The 27,616-nt window shown below is 40.9% G+C and overlaps 2 protein-coding genes across 4 annotated transcripts in view; both read left to right on the plus strand.

Moving 5' to 3' along the window:
- LOC107394607 (otolith matrix protein OMM-64) overlaps positions 1–27,616 on the plus strand; it is a 58,423-nt gene that overhangs the window by 2,377 nt on the left and 28,430 nt on the right. For 2 of the 3 annotated variants that reach the window (XM_054745122.2, XM_054745129.2), the window contains exons 3-4: positions 7,584–7,934; positions 16,888–17,271. In XM_054745122.2, coding sequence (XP_054601097.2) covers positions 7,584–7,934; positions 16,888–17,271 — 735 coding nt within the window. Of the gene's footprint in view, positions 1–6,761; positions 6,947–7,583; positions 7,935–16,887; positions 17,272–27,616 lie in introns of those variants that run through there. The other variant, XM_054745125.2, reaches the window with a different exon arrangement.
- LOC139064266 (zinc finger protein OZF-like) lies at positions 1,144–2,991 on the plus strand. Its single transcript, XM_070547481.1, has one exon. The coding sequence runs from the start codon at positions 1,276–1,278 to the stop codon at positions 2,773–2,775; it is 1,500 nt and encodes a 499-aa protein (XP_070403582.1). The 5' UTR covers positions 1,144–1,275; the 3' UTR covers positions 2,776–2,991.

A 27,616-nucleotide genomic window follows, 5' to 3' on the forward strand; every position in this document is an offset into this window, starting at 1 on the left:
ATGTCTTACGATGGCTGAAGAAAATGCGAGCTCTTAAGAATAAAATTAAAACAGTGAAATTAGTCTTGAATGAAACACCCTTTCATCTTCTTTCTCTATATCTAGAAAAGCTGCGGTTTAAAGTAGATTGTTGGGTTTATGGAGTGTACTTGTATGATACGCAGAAAGTAGTAACACGGTGTTACAAGCCAATTTACCGGGCTAGCTCCACTCTTCTAGATTTTACTAATATCTCAGCGTTTGACTTGTAATCGATGTAGTGAGCGTGACAATGCCAGCTACCAACAAACACTCTTGCTCTGTAGAGAGTTGATCAGCAATCACCACAAACCCAGAGCTTCTAATTCTGACCAAAATTAGTTTAAGCAGACAAAGAGGAGGCGCAAACACACCTACACACACCCCCAGTCCATGAAGCTTAAGTACACTTCAGGTTAAGACCCTTTCCAGCTGCTCCATTTATGCTGAGGAGACAACTGACTTTACCTGTAGCCTAGGATGGAGGAAACCCTTATATCAATACCTCGGGATGCTCGGTTACCGACAGGTGGAGACCCCACTCGTAAATCCTTTTTTCGTTCCACGAATCCGAGGAACTAGGTTTTGTTTCACACAGATAAAAACAGAATAATAATCCAAACGAAACCCTGACAAAGCGGGTTAAAAGGTAAAACAACTCTTTGCCAATAAACCGAGTTATAGCAAAGTTGAGCTGAATAAGCTCTATAAAAATGACACTAGGTCAGATTATCACAGACAAAAAGCTCAAAGCAAAAGCTTCCTTCTTTCCATCTCTGTACCTCACACACTCTTCCCATCAAAGGCCATGCCCTCTCACAGGCTCGCCGACTCTTTTATTCACTCTGTCCTCCCTCCCTCACAGTCATTTCTTTGTTTGCTACTTCAGACTTCAGACTTCCTGGTCACGTGTTCCTCTTCTTGTTACTTCTCCAACGGCCCCAAAGAGACCTTAAATCTTGGATGTCATGATGTCACCTTTTCTTCTCCCAGTCTTCATCGTTCACTTGTTTCTTCTTAGCGCCTCTTGCAGGCTTTCCTCTTCTCTGCATGCTGTTGACATTCGCCCAACGTTGCCCCTCCTTCTTGCTTGTCAGGGGGAGCAATGTTATCGATTCTAAAAGTCTATGTCTTGTTTGGATAAACCATTAGCTGGTGCACCTGGACTTTCTCCAGAATGAGCCTCCTTACCTCCTTGCCTCCTCCACTTCTCTGGAGGTCACAGCTCGGTGAAGGCAACTAGCAATTTACGACTTCATGGGTGATACGAGACAAGGCTGTAGGAGCACACACACACACGGATACACCTTGGGAAGCCTAGAATTGATTTCACATAATGAGAGACATAATCCAGGCTTAATTCCATACATTAAAAAGTCTGATTATACTCCATTCAACACGTGGTACAATTTGGGGGGGGGGGGCAAACACACAAAATGGCCAACTAGCTGGAGCCAGTTACAAATTAAATGGTGTTCATGTGTTTCAGTGCTTCCTGCAGATGTTCTGCAGGTGGTGGTGGTTAAAGAAGAGGTTCCTGAAGATTGGAGGCCAGATGTGAACCAACAAGAACTAGAGCCTCTCAACATTACAGAGGAAGAGGAGGAACAGTGGACCAGTCTGAAAGAACATCAGCTCAGTGGCATGAAGAAGCCTGATGCCACCAGGGTTTCGTTCAACATTGTTACTTTGAAGAGTGAGGATGAGGAAGAACCTCTAATTTCACAGATTAATCAGCACCAAATGGAAGGAAGAGGTCTTTCAGTCAGCAGTTCAGCTGAGCAGATGGAAGTAGAAGCTGATGAAGATGACTGTGACAGCCCAAATTTAAACACTGAAGACGGTTACAGTTCAGAGGCTGAAGCCAGTGAGGATGATGAAGAGGTTGAAGATGGGAACAACCCTCACATGCAGCTGAAGCTCCTGTCAGAGCCTGGATCAAAAACTGAAGACGCAATCCACACAGGACCAAAATCATTTTGTTATGATCCTTGTGATGAAAGTAGCCAAAATATGAATTTTAATGCACAGATGACAGTCCAGGAGGGACAGAAGGTGTTTGTTTGTGATGTTTGTAGACAAAGTTTTAGCCAGAAGTCACATTTAAACAGACACATGATAATTCACACGGGACAGAAACCGTTTTGCTGTGATGTTTGTCAACAAAGTTTTACCCGAAAGACAAATCTAAACATACACATGAGAATCCACACGGGACAGAAACCGTATAGTTGTGATGTGTGCAGTAGAAGTTTTAGCCAGAAGATAAGTTTAAACATGCACATGAGAATCCACACAGGACAGAAACCATTTTGTTGTGATGTTTGTGGACAACAGTTTAGAAACAAGGGCTATATAAACTCACACATGAGAATCCACACAGGACAGAAGCCGTACTGTTGTGATGTTTGTGGTAGAAACTTTAGCCAAAAGACGAGCTTAAAAATTCACACGAGAATCCACACCGGCCAGAAACCGTTTTCTTGTGATGTTTGTGGTCGAAGTTTTAGTCAGAAGATACATTTAAATACGCATATGAGGAGCCACACAGGACAAAAACCGTTTGGCTGCGATGTTTGTGGACAGAGATTTACTCGAAAAACAAGTTTAAACACACACATGAGAATACACACAGGACAGAAACCATTTTCCTGTGATGTTTGTGGACAAAGTTTTAACCAAAAGCCACATTTAACGACACATATGAGAATTCACACAAAAGGGGAAACCTCAAGAAAACTCTTGGAAACTGCATAGTTCTGGCGTTTGTTTGGTTGTTTATGTAATGGGAACGTTGGTCCAAAACTCGGTATGACGTGAGCCGAACAGAAAGCATTGAGCATTGTTTTAATTTTTTGATTACGGATGAAATCCGCAACCTGATCGTTCGCGACACAAACATGGTGGGGATCCGGAGAAATGCCGAGTGAATGTTGACTGACACAACAGAGCTGCGGACATATTTTGGGCTGCTGGCCAAATCTTTTAAAATGGTGTGGTCCAGGTAGTGCACTTCTTTGTGCATGGGCGGGATATAACATGTGCTCCATTTTTTTTACCCCAAGTTTTTTGTGGACAAGTCAATTTAAAAGAAATATAGTGGGGTGGCATGTACTACCCCAAGCCACCCCCTGGACACGCCCCTGGCTGATCCTGGCTGGAGTGTACCGCTCCCTGAGCGGAGATGGGTCGACCAGCAGCAGAGCAGCCCTCCAGACTCCGGAGGAAGAGAGGAGGATGAAAGAAAGGTGCCATTTCTGCCAAGACAAGGAAGCATGTTTGCCCACTTCTGCTCCAAATGTGACCTGGCTGGCTGCACTCTACTGTTGCATGCACTGTTTGCAACACACAAACACACACTTTGTTGTTCCAATAAACTTTCAAATGACTATCATTGTAAGAGCATGTTTCTGTGCGATGGACCTGGATGTGAGTTTTTTTGAATATCTGACTCTACACAAAAAAGAGAAAACAAAATATATTTTTTGCTCATATGTGACTCTAGAGCCCTCACAATTCACCCCCAAAAGAGTTCCTCTGGACATAACACACAAAAGGTGAAAACACAAAAGATGATTTAGGTTTAAATTTTTTTAAAGTTTGTTTATTTTGACAAAACTTAGCTCTAAAGGGGTTAAATCTCAAAAACACTCAAATATTTTATTATGTTTGGTGAGGACTGAAGCTAAGGAAAGAATCTGTGAAAAAAATACTGACTTTTGAAATATATACTTTTTAATATACGTTTTGCTCAAATGCATATTTTTGTGCGAGGGTCCCCAGTGTAGCTTTTTTTTAGGAACCTCCAAGGGTTAAAGCAGAAATCTATTTTTATGACTGCATCATCTAGCGGCCAACAAATGTATCGCTTCTTATGCCCTTCTCCCTTATTTCATACTTATGGCCAAAAGTAATGCTTCTCATTAATGAACGCACACCTTGAGCTGACCAACAGAGCTAAAATACATTGTTTTACAATAATTACCGTCATGTTGTTCTGTTTATTCCTATGTATGTATATTAAAGACCACGAAAAAGGCCACCAACTCTCCATCTGTCTCGGTATGTATGTACTCAACATGCATCTGTGATTGACATCTGTACGTAAGCAGATGTCAATCACTATTGGCTAGTGCTGAGCAGTGGTCAGTTCCTATTGCATGAGGCTCTATGGGACGGGGACGGGCTTAGCAAAAAAAAAAGAAAAAAAAAAGACATGGCCTACATTATATCACAGTATCACATTTACGGATTTAACAAAATCACATATTTACCGAAAGTGGAAAAACTCCAGATTGTAGTTTTACACAGTATGATTTTATAAATGATTACAGACATGAATAAAAAATAAGTTAAAGTAACAACTTATTTAAAGTAAAATTGGCATATTCGATATAAGTATCAACTCCTATAAATATGCATAAACATATTTAAAATTGTGCTATTTCAAGAAAACAAGCAATATTTGGTCCAAGGTGAATATTGGTAATGTTGCTGTAAATGGATTTGTTTGCCCTGTGCTTGTTGTAGTGCGATGTCTTTAACTAAATAGAAGATCTTTGTAATGTGGGCGGAGTTCTGAAGTCAATAAGGGTGTGGTCTTCTCTCTTGTGTGAATGTATGGGACAACATTACTGCTATAAGAGAGTGGATGAGCACAGTTGTTCAGTAAATGTCTTCTTATTTCGAATAGTTCAAGTTAGCCATACTGCATCAGTGCTTGTCGGAGTGTGTGCTTCGGCAGAGCCGAAAAAAACTGCTGCACCAAGTGGCAGAAATCCAGCCACTGGAAGTAACGATGCAGCAGGTTATGGGCCCAGACATGTCCAACACGCTGATTTACGGCCGCGGACCACTGCTATCTTTAAACGGAAATTAAGCGGGATATAACATGTGCGCTAGAGTCATTTGAAGGTTAAAAGTATGCTGTTCTGGTACTATTTATGTGTATTCTCTAAGAAATATTAAGGCAGTTTAAGCAACTAAACGGGTCTTAGCAGACATGGCACCCTTTGCGAAGGTAAAATGCCTGGAAGATAAGGGCCCTGAGTTCTTGTCCTATGAGTACCAAGTTTTATTGAGTGATAATACCATAAAACATGGTGTTGGAGTCTGCTAGCAGTAATGGGATAATCTATTAATAAATCATTTTATTTATGAAGCCCTGTCTCACCCCCAATCAAGGGGGCCTAAGGTTGTCAAGATTTTTGAGGAAAACAAATGGACAATAAGCCTAGCAAAGAACCCAACAAACCATCAGGGAAGCAAACACGTTGACACTACGCATCACTTTGTGAAAGACGATGTGGTTTTTGTTTTTTGTCCAACTGAGAAGATGACAGCAGATGTGTTCACAAGGTTAAAGGTGCAAAGTTTATGAAGATATTTGTTTGGACTGTAAAAGGGAAAAAAAAAACTATCGAGTGGATGTTGTCATAGTGATTTCATCACAAATAAGGGTGTAGTGCAATGTCTGTCACCAAATAGATGTTTGTGTCTGTGTATGTAATGTGGGCAAAGTTCGGAAATCTCTAGTAAATTCACTTGTGCATCTTCCTGTTTATGTTCCTCCAACTACGACCAATCTGTGTTATTTTTGGAATGATGATTACCAGGTTTCTGCTGCTTGGAGCTGACGGGAGCGATTGGCAGAGCTCCCAACCTCAGACAAGGTGTTTGCCATGCTTTGAGCTCTCAGACTCAGGCGTTGCTCGAGATGAATGGGAAGCTAGATGCTCTCAGTAATCTAGCAGTGTTTCTGAATTTGCACGCAGAATGTATACAAGATTGGAGAATGTTGCAGCCTGGTTTTTTGGAGACTTAACTTCTATTGATTCAACTGTTGGGATGTCCTTGAGACCAAAATGGACTGAAAGGCAGAGAGGAATTTTATCTCTAGCCTGTCCCAAAACAATATAGGCTATCTAAATCTGGCTCCCTACGCTTGGCATTACAGCCAAAGAACTCTAAACTCCCAAGAATACAGAAAGATGCTCTGTCCTCCCTATCCTTCTCCTGAGATGAGTCTCTGGCCTCCCGTTTATCTCTCGAGTGATCTGGGTGACGGATCATGGACTCACCTTCAAACTTAAGACACAAAGTGAATTAAAAAATAAATGTCAACACAGCTTTTTCTCTTTCAATCAACTACTTTTAGACACAAATTGAGAATCCAACTTTAAAATGTGTTAAAATTATTGGGTTTAACATTTAAAATTAATGAATTAATAATTTAGTTCATTCTGTAACTAGATATGTGTAATATAACTTTCAGTGCCATGACATGATCTTTGTAGTTTTTCTGCTCTTCAATAAAGGTGATTTGGATCTTCATGAATGTTATTTCTTAGTATTTTTTATATCTAAAAATGCGGTGTTGCAAGAACTTTCTGCTTCTTTGACAGCATGTAAGCATAAATTAACGTGAACTGCAGACAGAATCACTTATTTGTATCAGATAGTGAGATCCCATCTGATCATAAAATAATCAAATCACATACACCACATGCTAGGTTTTTATCTTATATTTGTTTTGTATTTTGATATGTTTTGGGGGTGATTTTTTAGGACGTTATGTTTATTAATCTGTGAAGCGTAGGGGTTACTCAGCGTTTTTGAAGAGGCGCTGCAGTTCTCCACCAACCCTGTTGGCGTCGCCAACGAGAAAATGCTTTCGCGGGACTAACCCGAGGAAGAAGAGTAAAGAAAGGAAATCGTAATCACCAACTTTCCATTTATCTTTATTTTTATTTATTTATTTTTTTGGACTTATTATTTAACATAAATACCAGCTTTTTGCCCTAACAGCTGTATCAACCGTCTGATTATTTTAGGGATTTTTTGTTTTAACGAACGAAAGCTAACAGGGATGTGATGATGGAGTCACATCAGAATGTTTTCAATCACAAATCCAGACTGCAAAGATTTGGTTCGTACCTTCCAATTCTTTTCACTAAACGTAAGAATGTTAGCTGTCGCTTTGTTGTTTTTCTGCTAGCTAGTGTGCTTAGTTTCCTGGCTATGTGTAGCGTATCTTGCTAACTGGTGAATCAATTGACCTCATCTGAGGTCGACATCCGCGCCTCTGATTCGTTAAACTCAAGATAACACTTGTTAGTTTTAAATGTTGCTGAAAGCCAAAATAGAAATAAACTCTGAGTCAGTTATTTGTGCACGAGTCCCAAGATTAGACAATGGCTAGCAGCAGCATCTATTTGACCCAAATCATTTGTTCAGGGAGATCCTGTCCCAGAAGCAGCTTCCCTCACTGAGTTGTGGACTCAGTCGGGAGTGCGTTGATTAATATAAGTATACTAAAATGCTCAAATTACAAAAACAAAGCGAAATTTGCTGCAGATTTTGGAACTTTTTACAACGTCTAGCTTGAAATATGCTATTGCAGTACAAACCACACTGGTTTTAATGTGCAGAAACCTCACAAGTATTCATTTTCAATAAATTCAGTAACTCTTGTCAACAGACTTCAAGGAAACATCAATTCTCTCCTGTTGACAGGGAAAAGGAGCATTTATATCCAGGTCCGTGTGTTTTTGTGTTTCCTACAGATGATCAGCAGAGGGCGCTGAGTATAGATGCTCCTGATGGTTGGGGACCTAATATTGTTCAGCAGGGCTCAGAGACTCTCAACATAAAAGAGGAGGAGACCGGTCTGGAGGGTGAACAGCTCAACGAAACTTCAGTTCCTCTGAAGAGTGAGGATAGGGAAGAGAAACCTCAAATATCACAGATTTATCTGCATCAAATGAGAGGCAGAGATCTTCCAATCAGCAGCTCAGCTAACGAGGAGTGCTGGAGAGGAGCAGAAACTACCTGGAACCCTGATGTAAATACTCCTGAAGATGGTCCCAACTCTCCAGAGACTGAAGACAGTGATGAGGATGCATGGGACAACGACGGTAAGTGTACAGATTCTGGTCATAAAATTAGAGTGTCATGATAAAATAGATTTATTTCAGTAATTCCATTCAACTATTGTAAGTCCTAAATTCACTATCTCAGAATATTAGAATATCATTTAAGACCAATGCAAAAAAAAAGGAATTTTAGAAATGTTGGCCAACTGAAATGTATGAGCATGTACAGCACTCAGTATTTAGTTGGGGCTTCTTTGGCCTGGATGACTGCAGCAATGTGGCGTGGCATGGAGTTAATCAGTCTGTGGCATTGCTAAGGCTTTATGAGAGCCCACGTTGCTCTAATGGTGGCCTTGAGCCCTTCTGAATTGTTGGGTCTGGCGTAATGCATCTCACTCTTCACAATACCCCATATATTTTCTTTTAAGATTAAGTGAGTTTGTTGGCCAATCAAGAACAGGGATACCATGGTCGTTAAACAAGTCCTGTTAGAAAATGAAATCTGCATCTCCTTAAAGCTGGTCAGCAGCAGGAAGCACTTCATGCTCTAAAACAGTTGCAGCCATGGTGTTGATGGGATCTGTTCTAGTGGCCAAAAGATCTGGGGCCTCATTTATCAAGCTTGCTTACGCACAAAACGGGGGCGGAAAACTGAGCAAGCAACTTTCCACGCAAACTTTGGGATTTATGAAAGAAAACTCAGCAGAAAAATGTGCGCAACTTTAAGATGACTAAGGACCTGGCTTACGCACATGCTGGACATTGAGAGCACCTGCAGTGCTGCTGCTGAGAAGGATAAAATTATTAAATCCTGCAGCATTATCACTTGTACTGCTTCGTTTTCACACAGAACAAGACCCCCCCCACACACACATGCACGCGCACACACACACGCACACAGCCTGAAGCGCAGAATACGGAATGCAGAAATCAGCAGGGGGACAGATTGAGACAGAATGTCATGCGTCTGTGACAGTGTGTGTGTCCCGTCACTGTGACCTGACTGATCATGCGCCCTGGCTAGTTGTACAAGGGAGATCTCTGTTTGGCTGACTGGTTAGAGCGCGTGACTTTCACTCGGGAGTCTGGGGATTGAATCCTGATCGGATCATTTTTTTAATGTCCGCTACAGATCTCTCTGAAGAACACAGCATTGACAGCTTCAGCAGCGCTGTGCCACTCCGTGGATTTTCTCTTATTTGTTTTGCAAAAGCACTTCCTTTCATTTCTCCACCTCACCCACAAGTACCTCAACTTCTGCTTCTGTGAAATTGTGCTTCCTTGACCTGCCTTGATCTACGGTCGGCATGTCGTTTATGGAGCGCTGCAACAGCCGACTTATGTATATGCATGAGATCCACAAGGCACTTTGCATTGACTATTTATGGCAGTAAGTGGGCGTGGTGAGGGTGGGATGTGACTAAAAAGCAGCTGAGAACATTTCTAGATAGTTTCTGATTTATGAAGCGGAGATTGCGTGCGGCTGTGTGTACTCCATGTTTGATAGATCACAAACCTACTTGGCGTAAGTACTTTTTTTTTGCTGAGCTTAAGTACGGTTTTAGTAAGGATTCTACACAATGTTTGATAAATGAGATCCCTGGGGTCGCCTGAAAATTGCTGCATTGCGGCTGGTTTGAAACACCGCATAGACTACAGTGGATTCTATTTGAAGCAGCGATGTTCCTCTGCTGTTCCGCCTCGCTGTTGCTTCCAGTGTGAAGTAGCCTTTATGCCCTGAATCGAACATATGTTGTATTTCAATTTAAATGAAAAGTTATGTCTGTTTCGACCACAACAGTCACGTATGTTGAGACTTATAAGCTTGTAAAAATTTGTGATTCCTATGACTAGAAATCAGACGTTGGCATGTTGCATATGTGACATTACTACAGAATCTCCTCTCCCCTAGCGTAGCTGCTACTTACCACATGACAAGATTTATGGTGGTTCATCAAATTGACATAATCAAACCAGACACAGAAAAATGCAGGAGAGGCTGCATGGTGGAGCAGTGGTTAGCACTGTTGCCTCGCAGCACGAAGGTCGCAGGTTCGAAACTCGGCTGCGGCCTTTCTGCGTGGAGTTGCGTGTTCTCCCCATGCATGCGTGGGTTTCCTCCGGGTACTCCGGTTTCCCCCACAGATCACAACATGCCCTATAGGTTATAAATTGTAAGTCGCTTTGGATAAAAGCGTCTGCCAAATAAATAAACATAAACATTAAAAAAAAGCTGTACGTTTAACAACTTCGTCTGAGTGTTTTGGTTATTGCTGTCGCCTCAGAGCACCGCCAATGTTGGTAGCGCCACTTCTTTCTCCGTTTATCTGCGGGTAGCAGAGGTTGATGTCGTCGCCTATTGCCCACGCCCTCTTTGCTGATGACAATATTCCATGAGCGACAAGAGGACCAACCCATACTAAATGCTTTAAAATCCTGCAAATAACCAACATGGTAAATAAACAAAGGAAAACAACAAACAACAGCGGAAAGAAAGACGTACCAAAACCAGTAATAGCCCTTCCGTACATCAAAGGCATAACAAAAATAATAGCAATGAAAAAAACACACCAACAAAACAAGACATGAAAGTCAGAAATGGATTAGTACACCCAAAAGACAAGATATCAGCAGGACTAAAAGTGTGGAGTCATATATGAAATATGCAAACTCTGCAATAAAACAAACATGGGTGAAACCGGACGCCAACTCAGCACACGAAAGATAGAACGTAGAAAGGAATGTGAGAAGGAAACTAGTCCCAAGACACAAAAGAGAGAAAGTACACTGAAGAAATCAGCAGTAAAAGACCACTGCACAAGGGAAACCCATGGGACAGTACACAGATCATTAATACAATATGATTCCTTTCTGTTAAGGAAAGCATTTAATCTTTCATTTTTATTTTTTTTTCTGTAAGCGCTTTGAGATTTTTATGAGGTAAAGCACAATACAAATTAAATGTATTATTATTTTATTTTATTGTTACCAACAACAAAAATATAAAGATGGATTAAAGAAACGATAAATAAATAAATAAGGAGACATGGACCCAGGCCCATGAACAGAGATGATGGTTTACACATTGGATCGCTTGTGGGACATTGTAATCACCAGGGAGGGTGTGGGCCGTAGAGCTGCCTGCAGATAAGTGGTGAAGGAACATCAGCGGTGCTCTGAGGAAGGCTACAGCGTAAAGGTTTAAAAGGTAAAAACAAATCTTTACTACGTTGAGTTTTAGAAAAGAACCACACAATGGAATACCTGAAACCAGTTAGAAATGAAATGGTGTTCCTGTGTTTCAGCTCTTCCTGCAGATGTTCTGCAGGTGGTGGTGGGTAAAGAAGAGGTTCCTGAAGATTGGAGGCCAGATGTGAAACAACAGGAACCAGAGCTTCTCAAGATAAAAGAGGAAAAAGAAAAACTGTGGACCAGTTTGGAAGATCAACTCGGTGGGATAAATCAGCCTGATGCCACCCGGTTTTCATTCAATGTTGCTACTTTGAAGAGTGAAGGTGAGGATGAACCTCTAATCGCACAGATTCATCAGCACCAAATGGAAGGCAGAGACCTTTCGATCAGCAGTTCAGCTGAGCAGATGGAAGTTAAAGCCGATGAGGATTACTGTGGAGGAGCTGAAACTACCAGGAGCCCAAAACTAAACACCGATAACTGTTACAGCTCATCAGAGACTGAAGACAGTGAGGACGATGAAGAGGTGGATGACAAACCTCACATGCAGCTGAAACTCCTCTCACAACCTGGGTTCAAAACTGAAGACACAATCCACACAGGACCAAAATCATTTTGTTATGATCCTTGTGATGAAAGTAGCCAAAATATGAATTTTAATGCGCAGGAGGGACAGAAGGTGTTTGCTTGTGATGTTTGTAGTCAAAGTTTTAGCCTGAAGTCACATTTAAACAGACACATGAAAGTCCACACGGGACAGAAACCATTTTGTTGTGACGTTTGTCAACAAAGTTTTACCCGAAAGACCAATTTAAACACACACATGAAAATCCACACGGCTCAGAAACGGTTTTCTTGTGGTGTTTGTGGTCGACCTTTTCGTCAAAAGATGGCTTTAAACAGACATATGGTACGTCACACAGGACAAAAACCATTTTGCTGCAATGTTTGTGGACAAAGATTTACCCAAAAGGAAAATTTAAACACACACATGAAAATCCACACAGGACAAAAAATGTTTGGCTGCGATGTTTGTGGACAAAGATTTACACGAAAGGCAAATTTAAGCAGACACATGAGAACACACACAGGACAAAAACCATTTTCTTGTGATATTTGTGGTCAATGTTTTAGTCAGAAGACACATCTGAATATGCATATGAGGAGCCACACAGGACAAAAACCATTTGTCTGTGATGTTTGTAGACAGAAGTTTACACGAAAGGCAAATTTAAACAAACACATGAGAATACACACAGGACAGAAACAATTTTCCTGAGATGTTTGTAGACACAGTTTTAACTAAAAGGCACATTTAACCACACATGAGAACGTATAACCAGCTCAGTGGCCTAGTGGTAGAGTGTCCGCCCTGAGACTGGGAGATCAGGGTTCGATTCCTGGTCGGGTCATACCAAAGACTTTGAAAAAATTGGACCCACCCAATGCCTCCCTGCTTGACACTCAGCATTAAGGGGTTGGATTGGGGGGTTAAACCACCAAATGGTTCCCGAGCGCGGCTGTGTCTGCAGCTCACCGCTCCCCCAGGGGATGGGTCAAATGCGGAGAACAAATTTCGCACACACATCAGTGTGTGTGACAACTAATGGGACTTTAACTTTAACTCACAAAATGGAAAACATCAAAAAAAATTCTTAGAAACTGCACAGCTCTGGGGCTGGTTGCTGGGTTGTTTGTGTAATGGAGAAGGTTGTCCCAAAACTAAAGTGGCAAAAATAAAAAATAAATCTCTTGTAATCATTTGCATTCAGATTCATTTTTCCTTTAAAACATTTTTTTAAACCACCAAATGGTTCCCAATTGCAGCCATGTCTGCATCTCACCGCTTCCCGCCAGGATGGGTCAAATGGGAAGATATACAGGTCCTTCTCAAAAAAATTACATATTGTGATAAAGTTCATTATTTTCTGTAATGTACTGATAAACATTAGACTTTCATATATATTAGATTCATTACACACAACTGAAGTAGTTCAAGCCTTTTATTGTTTCTAATATTGATGATTTTGGCATACAGTTCATGAAAACCCAAAATTCCTATCTCAAAAAATAAGCATATTTCATCCGACCAATAAAAAGTGTTTTTAATACAAAAAAAGTCAAACTTCAAATAATTATGTTCAGTTATGTACTCAATACTTGGTCCGGAATCCTTTTGCAGAAATGACTGCTTCAATGCGGCGTGGCATGGAGGCAATCAGCCTGTGGCACTGCTGAGATGTTATGGAGGCCCAGGATGCTTCGATAGCGGCCTTGAGCTCATCCAGACTGTTGGGTCTTGCATCTCTCAACTTTCTCTTCACAATATCCCACAGATTCTCTATGGGGTTCAGGTCAGGAGAGTTGGCAGGCAAATTGAACACAGTATTACCATGGTCAGTAAACCATTTACCAGTGGTTTTGGCACTGTGAGCAGGTGCCAGGTCGTGCTGAAAAATGAAATCTTCATCTCCATAAAGCTTTTCAGCAGATGGAAGCATGAAGTGCTCCAAAATCTCCCGATAGCTAGCTGCATTGACCCTGCCCTTGATAAAACACAGTGGACCAACACCAGCAGCTGACATGGCACTCCAGACCATCACTGACTGTGGGTACTTGACACTGGACTTCAGGCGTTTTGGCATTTCCCTCCCCCCAGTCTTCCTCCAGACTCTGGCACCTTGATTTCTGAATGACGTGCAAAATTTGTTTTCATCCGAAAAATGTACTTTTGGACCACTGAGCAACAGTCCAGCGCTGCTTCTCTGTAGCCCAGGTCAGGCGCTTCTGCCGCTGTTTCTGGTTCAAAAGTGGCTTGACCTGGGGAATGCGGCACCTGTAGCCCATTTCCTGCACACGCCTGTACACAGTGGCTCTGGAAGTTTCTACTCCAGACTCAGTCCACTGCTTCCGTAGGTCTCCCAAGGTCTGGAATCAGTCCTTCTCCACAATCTTCCTCAGTGTCCGGTCACCCCTTCTTGTTGTGCAGCGTTTTCTGCCACACTTTTTCCTTCCCACAGACTTCCCACTGAGGTGCCTTGATACAGCACTTTGGGAACAGCCGATTCGTTCAGACATTTCTTTCTGTGTCTTACCCTCTTGCTTGAGGGTGTCAATGATGGCCTTCTGGACAGCAGTCAGGTCTGCAGTCTTACCCATGATTGCGGTTTTGAGTAATGAACCAGGCTGGGAGTTTTTAAAAGCCTCAGGAATCTTTTGCAGGTGTTTAGAGTTAATTAGTTGATTCAGATGATTAGGTTAATAGCTAGTTTAGAGAACCTTTTCATGATATGCAAACATTTTTGAGATAGGAATTTTGGGTTTTCATGAGCTGTATGCCACAATCATCAATATTAGAAACAATAAAAGGCTTGAACTACTTCAGTTGTGTGTATTGAATCTAATATACATGAAAGTCTAATGTTTATCAGTACGTCACAGAAAATAATGAACTTTATCACAATATGCACATTTTTTGAGAAGGACCTGTAATTTCACCAGTGTGTGATGATCTTGAATCATGGCTTATTTTACCTACCCATAACTTAAATAATAGACTAAAGGCCCTACAGGGAATTATTTCTCTGCACTGCTCCATAAATACTCTAAAAACTCAGTTTTATTCTACCTTTCTTTTATTAATTATTTTACTTTTTATTGTTCCTATGTGCTTTATTCAGTTTTTTTATATACTTGTTCTTATATTTGCTATTTTTACAATCTTTTCTGTCTTTTTGTCTGCTGTTGTACTGTAATAGTGTACGACACCTTGAGCTTCTGCAACAGTAGTGGAAGGGGCTATAGAAATACATTATATATTTTATTGTTACTGTCATACCGGTATTTGTATTTATTAGCCAATTTCTAAACAGCATAGCTTTAGTTTTATTTAAATTCAATGATAATTTATTTAAGTCAAACCATAGTTTCAGTTTAGCCAGTTCTGTTGTAACCAAATGTAATAAACCAAATTCACACCTGCGGCAAAGATGGTAATATCATTTGCAAATAGAAAATATTTTAATTCCGTGGAAACCTAACATAAGACATTCATGTATAAAATAAATAGCTTTGGGCCCAAAACTGACCCCTGTGGTGCCCCAAAATTTATGTCAAGCTGTTCTGAGTTGGGATCATTTATTAGCACAAATGGATTTCTTTTAGTGAAATAACTTCTGATACAGTTGAGAGCAACACCCCTGGTACCATGTTTTTGAAGTTGATTAATATTGTGTGATCTATTGTTTCAGTGATGTTTTTTAAATCAGTGAATATACCAACTGCATATTCCCTACTGTCTGTAGAGTTATGTCATTTGTGCAATCAGCCCCAGCCCACCCAAACCTGGCCGCATTGATTACACACATCCTTCCACACGTCCTTAGGAATGTGGACGTGACAGAGCAAATGGGTGGTCTCCAAAATTGGTGGGAAAATGACAGTGGTGTGTGTGTGTGTGTGTGTGTGTGTGTGTGTGTGTGTGTGTGTGTGTGTGTGTGTGTGTGTGTGTGTGTGTGCGTGCGTGCGTGCGCGCGTGCTCCTCCCAGTATATAGATAATAAGAGACGGCCTTAGTCAGACGCATGTTTCCTCCTCAGTAACTAGAATGTTTGGAAATATGACTTTTGCTTTGAAGGGCATTCTGAAGTCATTGAAAGAGTAGTTCAAAAATGAAAATTCATAGGGCTTTTACTTTGAAATCCAAAATAAGATTGCCATGATATTGACAGGGCGCTAATAGTGAACAAGCCTAAATTATTTGTTATTATGTTCTTAAAATATCTGATAATTCATTCGACATTGAATTTTATTTTGAAATCCGGTTTCCACATCCATTCCCGTAATCACTTGAATAGACGGGGAACAGAAAACAAATTGGAGGCTGGCTTGACACCAGTCAAGTTTACGTTTGTCCAATTGATTTTTACGTAGAGCGTATTTGACATCTGTAGCAGCTTGTTGCCCTAACAATCGCAGCAACGATCCCATTATTTTGGGATTTTTTGATGAACGAAAGCTAACAGGGATATGGATGATGGAGTCCGAGCAGGAACGGTCACGTTCAAGGGAACATAAGCAACAAAGCAAAATAAATCATATTTTCAACCACAAATCCGGACTGCAAATATTCGGTTTGTACTTTTCATTTATTTTCATCAAGTGTGAGAATGTTAACTAGTGTTTTATTGCAATTTTCTGCTAGCTAATGGGCCTAGCTTCCTAGCTAGCTTACCTTGCTAAATGGTGAACAAATCGAGCTCATCATGAGCTGCTCATGTGAGGTCGACATCTGCGCTTCTGACTCGTTAAACTTAGAGTAAAACTCGTTTAGTTTTAAATGTTGCTGAAAGATAAAATACAAAATAAACTTCGAAGTCACTTATTTGTGCACTAGTCCAAAGATTAGACGAAGGCTAGCATTAGCATCAGAAGGGCCGTCATCTGTTTATTTGTTCAGCGAGATTCCGTCACAGAAGCAACTTTCCTCACTGAGTTGTGGATCCAGTCACAAATAAAGAAACTGGATAGAGAGATGGTGACAGTCGGGAGTGCTTCGATGAATATAAATATGCTCAGAAGCTCAAATTACCAAAAAAAAAAAAAAAAGCATGTTGCTGCAGATTTTGGAACTTTTTATAATGACTAGTTAGAAATATTTCATTTTTTTGCAGTACAAGGCCACACTGGTTTTAATGTGCAGAGACCTCATAAATATTAATCAATTCAGTAACTTCTGTCACTAGTAGCAATAAAAATGAGCCTTTGGAAGTATCCATGTTTGTGTGTTTTTGTGTTTCCTACAGATGATCAGCAGAGGGCGCTGAGTATAGATGCTCCTGATGGTTGGGGACCTAATATGGTTCAGCAGGGCTCAGAGACTCTCAACATAAAAGAGGAGGAGACCAGTCTGGAGGGTGAACAGCCTAATGGGAAGGAGGAGACTGATGCCAACATGTTCTCATTCTCTTCAGTTCCTTTGAAGAGTGAGGATGATGAAGAGGAAACTCTAATCTCACAAATTCATCAGCATCAAATGGAAGGTGGAGATCTTCCAGTCAGCAGATCAGCTGACAAGGTGTACTGTAGAGGAGCAGAAACTAGCTGTAACCCTGATGTAAATACTCATGAAGATGATCCCAGCTCTCCAGAGACTGAAGACAGTCATGAAGATGCAGGTGACAATGATGGTAAGTAAGGAGAAGAGCTGTATCTCCACTCAGTATGAAATATCAGTTCAGCTGTTAATTTTTTATATTCAAAACCTTTTCATAGACTTCTGTGTTGATGTAAAAAATGGGAATAAGTGTCTTTAAAGTTTGTCACAAACTACTTTCTTAAATTAGTGATATTAGGTGATAACATCTCTACAGGTTCTGTAGTCAAAGCATGTTGGATCAGTTTTGTCCTGAATATTAAAACTTCTTATCTAATAAGGAGATCAGATGAGTCGGGAAAGTAACTAGGACACCATATCCTTGGTGGTCAGATGATTTTTAAGACTGAATTTAATTTGAAAACTCAGGCCAGATGTTTCTAATACACGACTAGTGTTATTGTGAGATCTTGTTCCGTCGCAATGAAGGCTGTAAAAAATTCAATACAGTTTATTTATTTAGCACCAAATCATCTCTAGGTACTTTACAAAGTAAACATTCCAATTGAACCTAGTCATCGGTGCATTGAGTTCAGTCCATTGTGCCAATTAGTTAAAAGTTTCCTAAATAAGGAACCCAGCAAATTGCATCAAGTCACTGACTAGTATCAGAGTATTTAAAGCAATCCTCATACTAAGCAAGCATGCAGCGACAGTGGAGAGGAAATCTCCTTTTTAACAGAAAGAAACCTCCAGAGGATCTTGGCTCAGTATAAGCAGCCATCCACCACGACTCACTGGGGATTGAGACAACAGAGCGAGCGCACACACATGCCATATATATTTGGCTGCATGCATCAGTAGTAAACTTTATTGTCTTTATCTGAGTGAATCTATATTTAATTAAAATGAATTAGTAGTACTTTTTACGTCAAAGAAAGTAAAAAGTTTATATAAGGAGAGGTAGAATGTCTAGTGGTTGGCTGTAGTGTACCAGCCGATGACCCCTCCAGGAGGCTGTGACAGCTCTGCAGAACGCCAGTGTAACTTCTTCTGGGGAGAAAAACTCTTAGAGAAAACATGAAGTGACTGTTGCTTTATAGAACATTTGTACATAACTTAAACTAGACATGAGCCATAAAATCTGATTCACACACACACACCACTCAGATGGGGAAAAGGTGCCTGGGATGAAATATTTCCTCTGTCCCTGACAGTGGTTGCAGAAAATGCTACAACATCTGCTTGCGACACACACACACAAGCAGGATACACAGCTCTACAGCAATGGTCAATAACCTTGAAGAACTCCAAACCAAACCTCCTTTTACAAAACAAGTTGCCTAAAGCCTGAGTCATGCTTCTCCGTCCGCTCCAAAAGGGAGACACACGCACGGACGGAGATGTTTTGCCCTCATACTTCTCTGTCTTTTGGGGAGTGTTGCAAAGCAATTCCCCGCCAGAACAACAGAGGGCGTAGCGCTGTTCTGTGGTATCCTGTCATGTATCCGGTCCAAGATGGTGTGTTTATATTGTGTTTTTTGTTTATAAGAGACTTTTTAACACATACAAATTTGTCTCTCATCCTCCTCCACCTCTTCATGGGCTTGCCACCTCTAAACCCGTGTTTCCTGTCATTTCCGTCCACAAATAAAACGCTTGCTTCGCATCTTTTCACTCCTCCAGTCACGGGGGAATGAAGCGTTCATGTTTTTAGAGTTTTTTTCGCGAGGTATTCTTCGAGCTTCTCCGTGTCTGCCACTAGTTATCCTCATTGATATGTATATAAACACTAGATGGCTCGTCCCAGCTGATCGCCAATGGGATGCGACGTAGGAACGTGGCGGCCATCTTACCTCAGACAGCTGCCCCCTCTCTTGACATTGGGGTGTATGGTGCATATACTATTTAAATAACTCTAACTTGCTCAGTTTTCAACCGATTTTCAAAATGTCTTCTTTGTTATAAATACCAGAGATGTGTCTATGAAATAGGATGGGTATGGCCCAGAAATTACTGTTATTTCACTCCCCAAAGCATTTAATCTTTCATAGATAACACATTTAATTGTAAGCTACAGTAACTTAAGGTATACATAGCCTATTATTATATTATATAGATCTATCTATATCTATCTAAATATATATATATTCCTGGTTTGTGAAATAAAATTTGTGTAGAGATGAGATTTCAAGGTTCTTTTGAGGTAAAGCACACAATAACAGAACACAGATACAAAATGTGCACCCCAACAAATAAGACAAACAACACCCAAATCACATCTGTCAGCCAGAACGTCCCGCCAGCAATAAAATTTCACCCAGCAAATTATTTTGTATTTTCACAATTTCTTAACTTTTGTTTCCTTATTTATTGACTTTCATTTATTAATTATAAGCTCTTTGGAAATGCTTTCTGAAAAAGTTAGGAAATAATCAAAAAGATAGATTAGGTTAATAAATAAGATGGATTACAGTAATAAATCAGATAGATGGATGAAGGAGATTTTCAACATTCATAAAACCAGATAAACAATGTATAGAAGGAGGTAGCAGCAGCAATAGAACAACAGTTTCAAATTATTTTATTCACATAAAAACAATTAACAGACTGAAAAATGTACAAGTAAAGGTTTTCTTTGCAACAGTTACAGATGAAAGGTGATCCCACGTTGTCTCAGTTTGTCACAGCGGAGATTCGAGCTTCCGTAGGCTGCACGAAAATCAGTCATGTTGACCCTAGAGCTTCACAAGTAATAAAAGTGTATTTCTGCTAGCATGAATCCAGAAATGTCCTGTTTTAATATGTCCCAATATAAGTTTTGAGTAACAAACCAAGACGCTTAAAAATCACTGGCAATTTAGCATTAATTTATTTAAAATAAAACTAGCGACTCCCGCTGAAGTAAACAGTCAACTTTGTTTTGCTAAGCAGTGCACCCACTGTATCCCTCATCATCTCTAAGCCAAGTTAGACAGCTAATAAACATAAAAACATCCACAAACATCATTTACACAACTATTGAGCTGTTGTAAAGTTGTTATTGGTTTTGTAGAACCACATAAAATATCGATTGTGGTCTCAACCTGTGTAACATGCAGACAGCCTAGGCAGGACACATGGTTCACAATTGTCACTTTCAAAAGCAAAAGCGTTACTTTCAACATGTGCAAGTATGTCGTCTCAAGCCCATGTGTTCTAAGGTTTGTAATAAGACAACCCGCTTGTAAATCCGTTAATATTTCATCGACTTAAGGGTGTTTTTGTTTAAGCTGATCACACACCTTTCAGCCGCTACTATTGAGAGTGGAGGGATGTGTTGTCTGGGGTAAGATGGCCGCCGTTTAGCTACGCCCTCGACTCCCGCTTTCTCCATCTAGTGTTTATATACAGATCTATGGTTATCCTCAGCTCTGGGGCGCAATGGCGGCGGTGTAGACAGCAGCTGTGCCCTGACCAATCACAAGCTTGCGTTCTCCGTCTCGACGGATGGATGTTTAGAACAGAGAGCTCGACTCCGTCCGTCCTTGCGGGGGCTCTCCAACAGGCCCGCAAGGACGGATAATGGCGTTGCGTGTCTCCGCACTGACGCAGACGCAGAAGCATGACTCAGGCGTAAGACACACATCCTGTGCTGACCAGGGGAGGCAGGTTTCAGATCAGAAACTAGCTTCAGAGAAAGGAGCAGGGCCTAATGTTGGGAGGAGAAAGCCAGGAGGATGTACATTTTTTCCATCATTTGCAACACTCCACAGGTGACGGAGAAGTCTAAAAAGAAATTATCTTCGTCAATCTGTGTGCATGTCTCCACACTTGAGCTGATGGAGAATTATAAATTAGGGTTAAGAAGACCCACATAGGCTCCCTTCTTACCAGGCAAATGCTTAGTCATTGATGCTTTCTTTTCTCTCTCTGAGGGCCTTGTATCCTCAACCATCATCCAGTCCTCAGTGTGCTTTGCAGGCCCCGGCTGCTGCTGAGCAGTGCTGCTAGCCAGCTGGCGCCACTGGTCAGTGGTGATGCGGTCCTGTTGGCTAGTCACTTGTAGAGCAGGGATGCCCAACCATTTTGGAACTAAGAGCTACAATTTAACACGGAGATGTGAAAATTAGAAATTAAACTCTATTGGTCTATCTTAATGTGCAGTCATACATCAGTTAGAGCAGAAATTTTACTGAGAAATAAAACTTAATACAGGACCTACCCTAGTGGGATTTCTGACACAGAGGAAGTGGTATAGACAGGGCTGTAGGCGCTGGCTGCAAGCCTCACCCCTTCTTTCCACCGGAGCCGTCAGCAGCACGTTACTGCAGCAGCACGTCTTGCTCGCGTAAGCTGCTGCTCTGCCCTTCCCACGAGACGTGAAGCAGCAGGGGAGCAGCTGTCACCGACAGAGCACGAAGTCACACGAGTGACTTCGTCAGTAAACACAACAACAAGCAGGAGAAAACTACAACATGGCTCCAAAAGGTTTGTGTTTTATGTTCTGTCCATTTTATAATCGCCAATACGGACCTGAAAAACAAAGGAGACCGCTAGCTAGGTGATAACTTCTCATGGGGCAGCACAGTTAGTAACTTTTTTTTTAGTAAAGCAACCGTACGTTTCTTTATTCTGGAAATCTCGGGTGCTTCGCTCCGTTTCCGCGTCCGATTTCCTGTCTTTCCTTCCCCAAAATGTCGAACTTAACCTGTTTCAGAGGCGTTGCGCGTAGAAAATAGAACCGGCGCGTAAGGGCCGCGACATGCTGCTTCTGAGACGCGGCCGACTCGCGCTGCTGACGGCTGCAGTGGAAAAGGTTCTGTTGACCACAGCGGTTCCTATCAGCAGCTATGACGTGCTGCTGCAGTAACGTGCTGCTGACGGCTGCTGTGGAAGGAAGGGGTTAGGCAGGTTAAAAGGTGTCCCATCAGTCATGATAGATCTGTAGAGCAGCACTCTCTGACAGTTTCATGGAAGGGCCTTGAGTAATTGCTAGTGTAAGTTTTTCTTTTTTAATCTTTGCTTTTACTATCTGCCATTGGAAAGAGGAGGAAACCCATCCTTGGGTCACCCTGTTGTCTAGTAGCTCCAGTTGGGCTACCTGAAAACAATAAGAGCGATTAGAGGCTGTAAACAAGCAGTTTCTCAAACCACTCATCAGATACTGTAGGTCTCAACTAGGGCTGCAACAAACGATTATTTGGATAATCGATGAATCGGATGGGGTCTTGACACGATTAATTGATTAATCGGATTACATAGGGACATTTTTAAAAACTGCTAGGGAAACGTTATTTTTCTCCTTCCTTCACTTTATTTAACACAACATTATTAGAAAACAGTTCAATAGCAGAAAAACAACATGCCATTACCTAAATTGTCTTATAAGGTGTATAGACAGAGACCCTAAGCTACACCTATCTGTGACCTAAAATGCTTGGTCCAAGTTAAACAGCTTAAAGAGCAAGTCAACCCCTACCAGAGTCTAACTCCACTCCCACTTCATGTTTGAAAAATGCAACACATGCTTTTGCCTGGCAGACCGAGAGGGCAGAGCCGCTAACAAATACACACACACTCAGGCTCACGACAGCATTGTGACATCATAATGTACCAGTTTACATCATAGCATACTTCTTAGCCAATAGCGGTGGCAGATTTAAATTAAAATACAGTGCAGAATTTTTACCTGACAACGGCACAACACTGCCAGTTTTAGGCAGAATATTTAAATTTTAACTAAGATGCACTGAAGTGCCAAATTATTGACGACACGTGTCTGCAGCACGATTAGACACTCGTTTATTTAGTTTATCAGCAAAAAAAGTTTATTTGGGGGTGACTTGCTCTTTAAGGGCAATTCTCATCTGTTTTGTTTGATCTCATCTGTAGACATTTATTATAACTGGGGATGTCAAACAACTAATTTTTAAATGTAATTAAACATAGGCTGTGAATTAATCAAAGTTAATCACTATTTCAAAAAATGACTGAAAAATACCAAATAAAACAAAAGTAAATGAATGCCGCCCTCCTTGTGATGATGCCCTGGGCAACTGCCATAAAGTCACATCAAGAAATGCTGCTGATCATTCCAATGATCCCAAAAAGACTCACATCAGGCCACATGAAAGCAACTGAACCCAAAAATATATTAACCAGTATACATATACAGTATAACTGCACTCTCACACAACACGCCTGCAGCAACAGTTAGGACTCCTCCCTCCCTTTTAAAAGCGTTTTCGCTTCTGAGGACATTGTGGTTGTAAAACCACATGCTAGCAGTCTGGCCCCGGTGTGATCAACCAGTTTCTGTGGGAGTGTGACGGCGGAACCGGTTCGCAGCGGCGCGAGCCCCCCCCCCCCCCGCCCCCCTATCTAATAGCGTCGCGCTTACAATTTTATAGACTTTTTTTAACGAGTTTAGGGCATGTCTAGCCTGTGTAATAATCCGGGGCTTGGGTGAATCACTTTTGAAAAGTTTTTAACTTACCCGGACACAGAGCTCTCTCCTTCCTCGCTGATGATTCTGACATGCTTGCGTTTAAGACGCTGCATCATCACCAGGGACGAAATTTTGATTTCAGAAGTGGGGGGGACACACCAGGCTTGTGCGGATTTGGGGTGGGGGTGTTATGTAAAGACCCTTTGACACGTCACGTGCCCATCTCAATAATTTTTCCATCCTCAATATATATATATATATATATATATATATATATATATATATATATATATATATATATATATATATATATATATATATATATATATATCAAAGTTAAAAAATGTACAACTCTATTATCATTAATATTTATTATCATTATTGAAGTGCAGTTTTGGCTGTTGACAATGGATAGGCCATTGTATTTATTGTTTTGGGTCTTTTTTTATTGTTTTTGGTGCAACATTTTCTAACAGGGAGTGAGATTCTTTTTTTTATTTAATTTTTGTTTGTTATTTTTATTCATTTAGAAGTTCTGGTTCTGGACATTTCAATGTTAAATGAAGGTTTATTTGTTGCATTTTAAAGGGTGTACTTGCATTATTATGACATATTAACATTATATTAGTGGTTATTTTGGTCTAGATAATGTTGACAATGATATTGTTTATCATCAACAATTTTTTTGGACAAAATATCATCCAGCAAAATTTGTTACTTTCCCAGGCCTAGTCAAAAGTATAAAAAGTATTTATACATAAACGGTCCCTCCTGAGATCTGGCCGTTATTTCATTTGCTGTGTTAGAGGACATGCTGAACTAATGTTTTACACATGATCATCACCCTAACATTTGTCAAAATGATCAATTTTATGTCTATCGTATCTTCATTATTTCAACCTCACCTGTGAGCCTCCAGCCTCTGCTCCATCTCCTCCAGGCTCTCGTCCTCCATCTCCTACAGCCTCTCCTGCTGTACCTTCACCGGTCTCTCCTCCTGCATCTCTGTCGGTCACCTGAAAAAAAGATGCATGAACTATAAACAGTGGGAGATTTTGGAATGGAACAAACAGAAATATTTACAGGATGGTTCTAGTATGATTCACAATTATTATTAATATAATGTGTAAATTATTCATTACCAATTTGAGTGTATAAAAACATATTAAATATGTTTTTTCCCTTAAAAGTGTTTAAACAGTTGTTGCATTTCAACACACAAAAAATAAATGGAAAAAATAAGATAAATCTAATGAAAAGTGTACATCTTTGACATTAAGCTTAAAAAAATCTGTTGACGATGATACTGTTCATTTTTCAGAGCTTTTTAATGTGAAAATATGCATTGCAATAGATAAGTTTACAATAAAGTTAAATGATAAAAGTTTTGAAGTTACACTTCTACTACTACTACTACTAGTAATAATAATTATGATGATAATAGTAATAATAAAAACATAATAATTATAATAATACGAATAAATTGTGTCTGAGGAGTCAGTTATGTGGAGGAGATTAGTTTGTAAAAGTTAGTTTTGAGTATGTTTGTGAAGGAGGAGGTGAGTCTGAGCTTAATGCAGGTCTGTCACATGTTCCAACTTACGTTTTGACTTTGAAAGAAGTCTCTTATATCCACTTTCGTTTCTTGACATGCTGCCGCCTGGCTGTGCATAACTACCAAACACTCACAAATGAACACTTATTCAAATGTTATATAATGGAAGCTGAGCTGAGCTCTGATATTACACAGCGTCTAGTTGACGATGTGACTCAGTACCGGTGTTCCCTAGCGGCTCCAAACTAGCAAAACAACGTGAGCACGTTCTGTTTACTACTTGAGTGACAGCAGCAACAGCCAATAATACGTTAGCAAGTATCAGCAGAGCCAATAGATTAGCTTTTGGGTGGGTCTAATAGGAAACCGGTTTCCGTTTCGGTCCTAGTGCTCAATCAAATCCATTTAATGGAGCGTAACATTGTTTTTGGACGGAAAAAAGTGAAGGGGACCGAAACTGCCTTTTGAAAAAGTGGGGGGGACATGTCCCACCCGTCCCCCCCCCAAATTACGTCCCAGATCATCACCGTAGTATCCCCGTGCCATGCTAAGTCTGACCTACAAACGTTGCAGGTAACGAATGTCTTCGCCTGATTTAACTGAAAATGCTCCCAAACTTTAGAAGTTTTTACTTTTTTGGGTCTCGCTGCTTCTGCCATGTTCCTCTTACAAACACCTGCCGGCTCTCCACCGGTCTGCGCACAACGGCGGGCGGGAGGGGAGGGGGCTTTTGGAAGAGTTGTGCAACACAAGGAATCGATGACGCAATTCGTTGCCAACGCTTTTAGAAATCGATTTTCATCGAATTTATCGATTCGTTGTTGCAGCCCTAGTCTCAACTGATGAAATCAGCTATGCATAAACAGCTGTTTCCAGTTAGGAGCACAGCATATGTTTGGCTGCACAACTGAAGCATCAGCCCGTGGAAGCATCCCTTCCAGTGTGAAGGCACTCCAGGGTAAAGACATACGTATCTACCTGTGCGTGTCCACCTAGCAAAGACACAGAATAAAACAAATGTGATCTAGACCCTTTACAAAATGTGCCTTTATCCTATACCTGTGGTCACTGGCTTCAGAAGGTCTCACACAGGAAACGGCAACCCTCAAAACCTTTGCCCTCTAAAACAAACTCTCCCCGGTGACACTCGCCATTCTATGGGACTGTAGAACTGCCAATCAGCAGTAAACAAAGCCGACTTCATTGCTGCATATGCCAACCACCTGTCACTTGATGCCCTGGCTCTCACCGAGACCTGGATCCAACCTGGTGACAATGCTACCCCAGCTGCACTCTCAGTCAACCACACATTCACCCACATTTCTAGTGCATCTGGACGAGGTGGCGGACCAGGCATGTTAATTTCCAACAAATGGAAATACAGTCAGTTGCTATGCATTATTAAGTACACCTTCTTTGAATACCCTGCCATCCAGGTAACCGCACCGAAATAATTCTTTATGGTTGTTATACATCGACAACTAGGACAATTCAGCCACTTTCTACTTGACACCCTGCTCTTCTCCATTCCTGAGCATGACTGTCCCACAATAGTCCTTGGAGACATGAATATTCACTTGGACAATCCTAGCTCATCTGGTTTCCTGTCCTTAATGTTATCATTTGATCTAAAACTGGTACAAAGTCCTCCAACTCACAAAGCTGGAAAAGCACTTGCCATAAACGCACACCCCGCTGCATCTCTCAAACCATTACTTTATTCAGTGGACCTCTCCTAGAGACTCGAGCTGAAATGAATGAAGGAGTACGAAATACGGAGCAAACGTGGACGGAAACAACAGGAAATGTGGTTTTAGAGGTGGCGACCGCATGAAGAGGTGGATGAGAATGAAGGGCAAATTTGGTCGTGTAATAAAGTCTCTGAAATATTTAAATACACTATCAAGGACCGGATACTTGAGTGTTATGGTGGCAGGATACCACAGAAAATTGCTACGCCCTCTGTTGTCCTGATGGGGAATTGCTTAGCAACACTCCACTGCTTGAACAGAAGTTCGAATGTGAAAACCTTTCCGACACTTCGTGTGCGTCTCTCCGTTGCGGAGCTCACTGAGAAGTATAAACCATTTTACGAATGTGATAGTTGATGGGATGTGCGTGATCAGAGCTGTGGTTGATTAGTTATACATGCGCTCTACTGATAATTTGTCAGACAGGGTGTGTGGGTCGCTGTATTTTTCATTTTTTGTTGACCAACCGAAAACACGCATTGTGCCACGGTGGCAAATAATATAATACTTATGATTATTATATTTGTTTATCTTTGGGTCATAAATTAACATGTTTTGTTGAGTTCGTTTCGGTTTGTATTAAATAGTTATTAAAAATTTGGATCTTGGTTAATTTTGTATCTGCTTGTCAAACAAGTGGAACTTCTCAGCCTCCCGGTGGCCCAGCCTCCTGAAGCTGCAGCCGCATTCTACCTAAAACCTG

Source organism: Nothobranchius furzeri, chromosome 19 (genome assembly GCF_043380555.1).
Source record: "Nothobranchius furzeri strain GRZ-AD chromosome 19, NfurGRZ-RIMD1, whole genome shotgun sequence".
Taxonomy (NCBI): Eukaryota; Metazoa; Chordata; class Actinopteri; order Cyprinodontiformes; family Nothobranchiidae; genus Nothobranchius; species Nothobranchius furzeri.

What these genes read in the sequence shown, in the direction of transcription:
- LOC139064266 (XM_070547481.1), top strand. Translation starts at nt 1,276, where the DNA reads ATGGGTGATACGAGACAAGGCTGTAGGAGCACACACACACACGGATAC.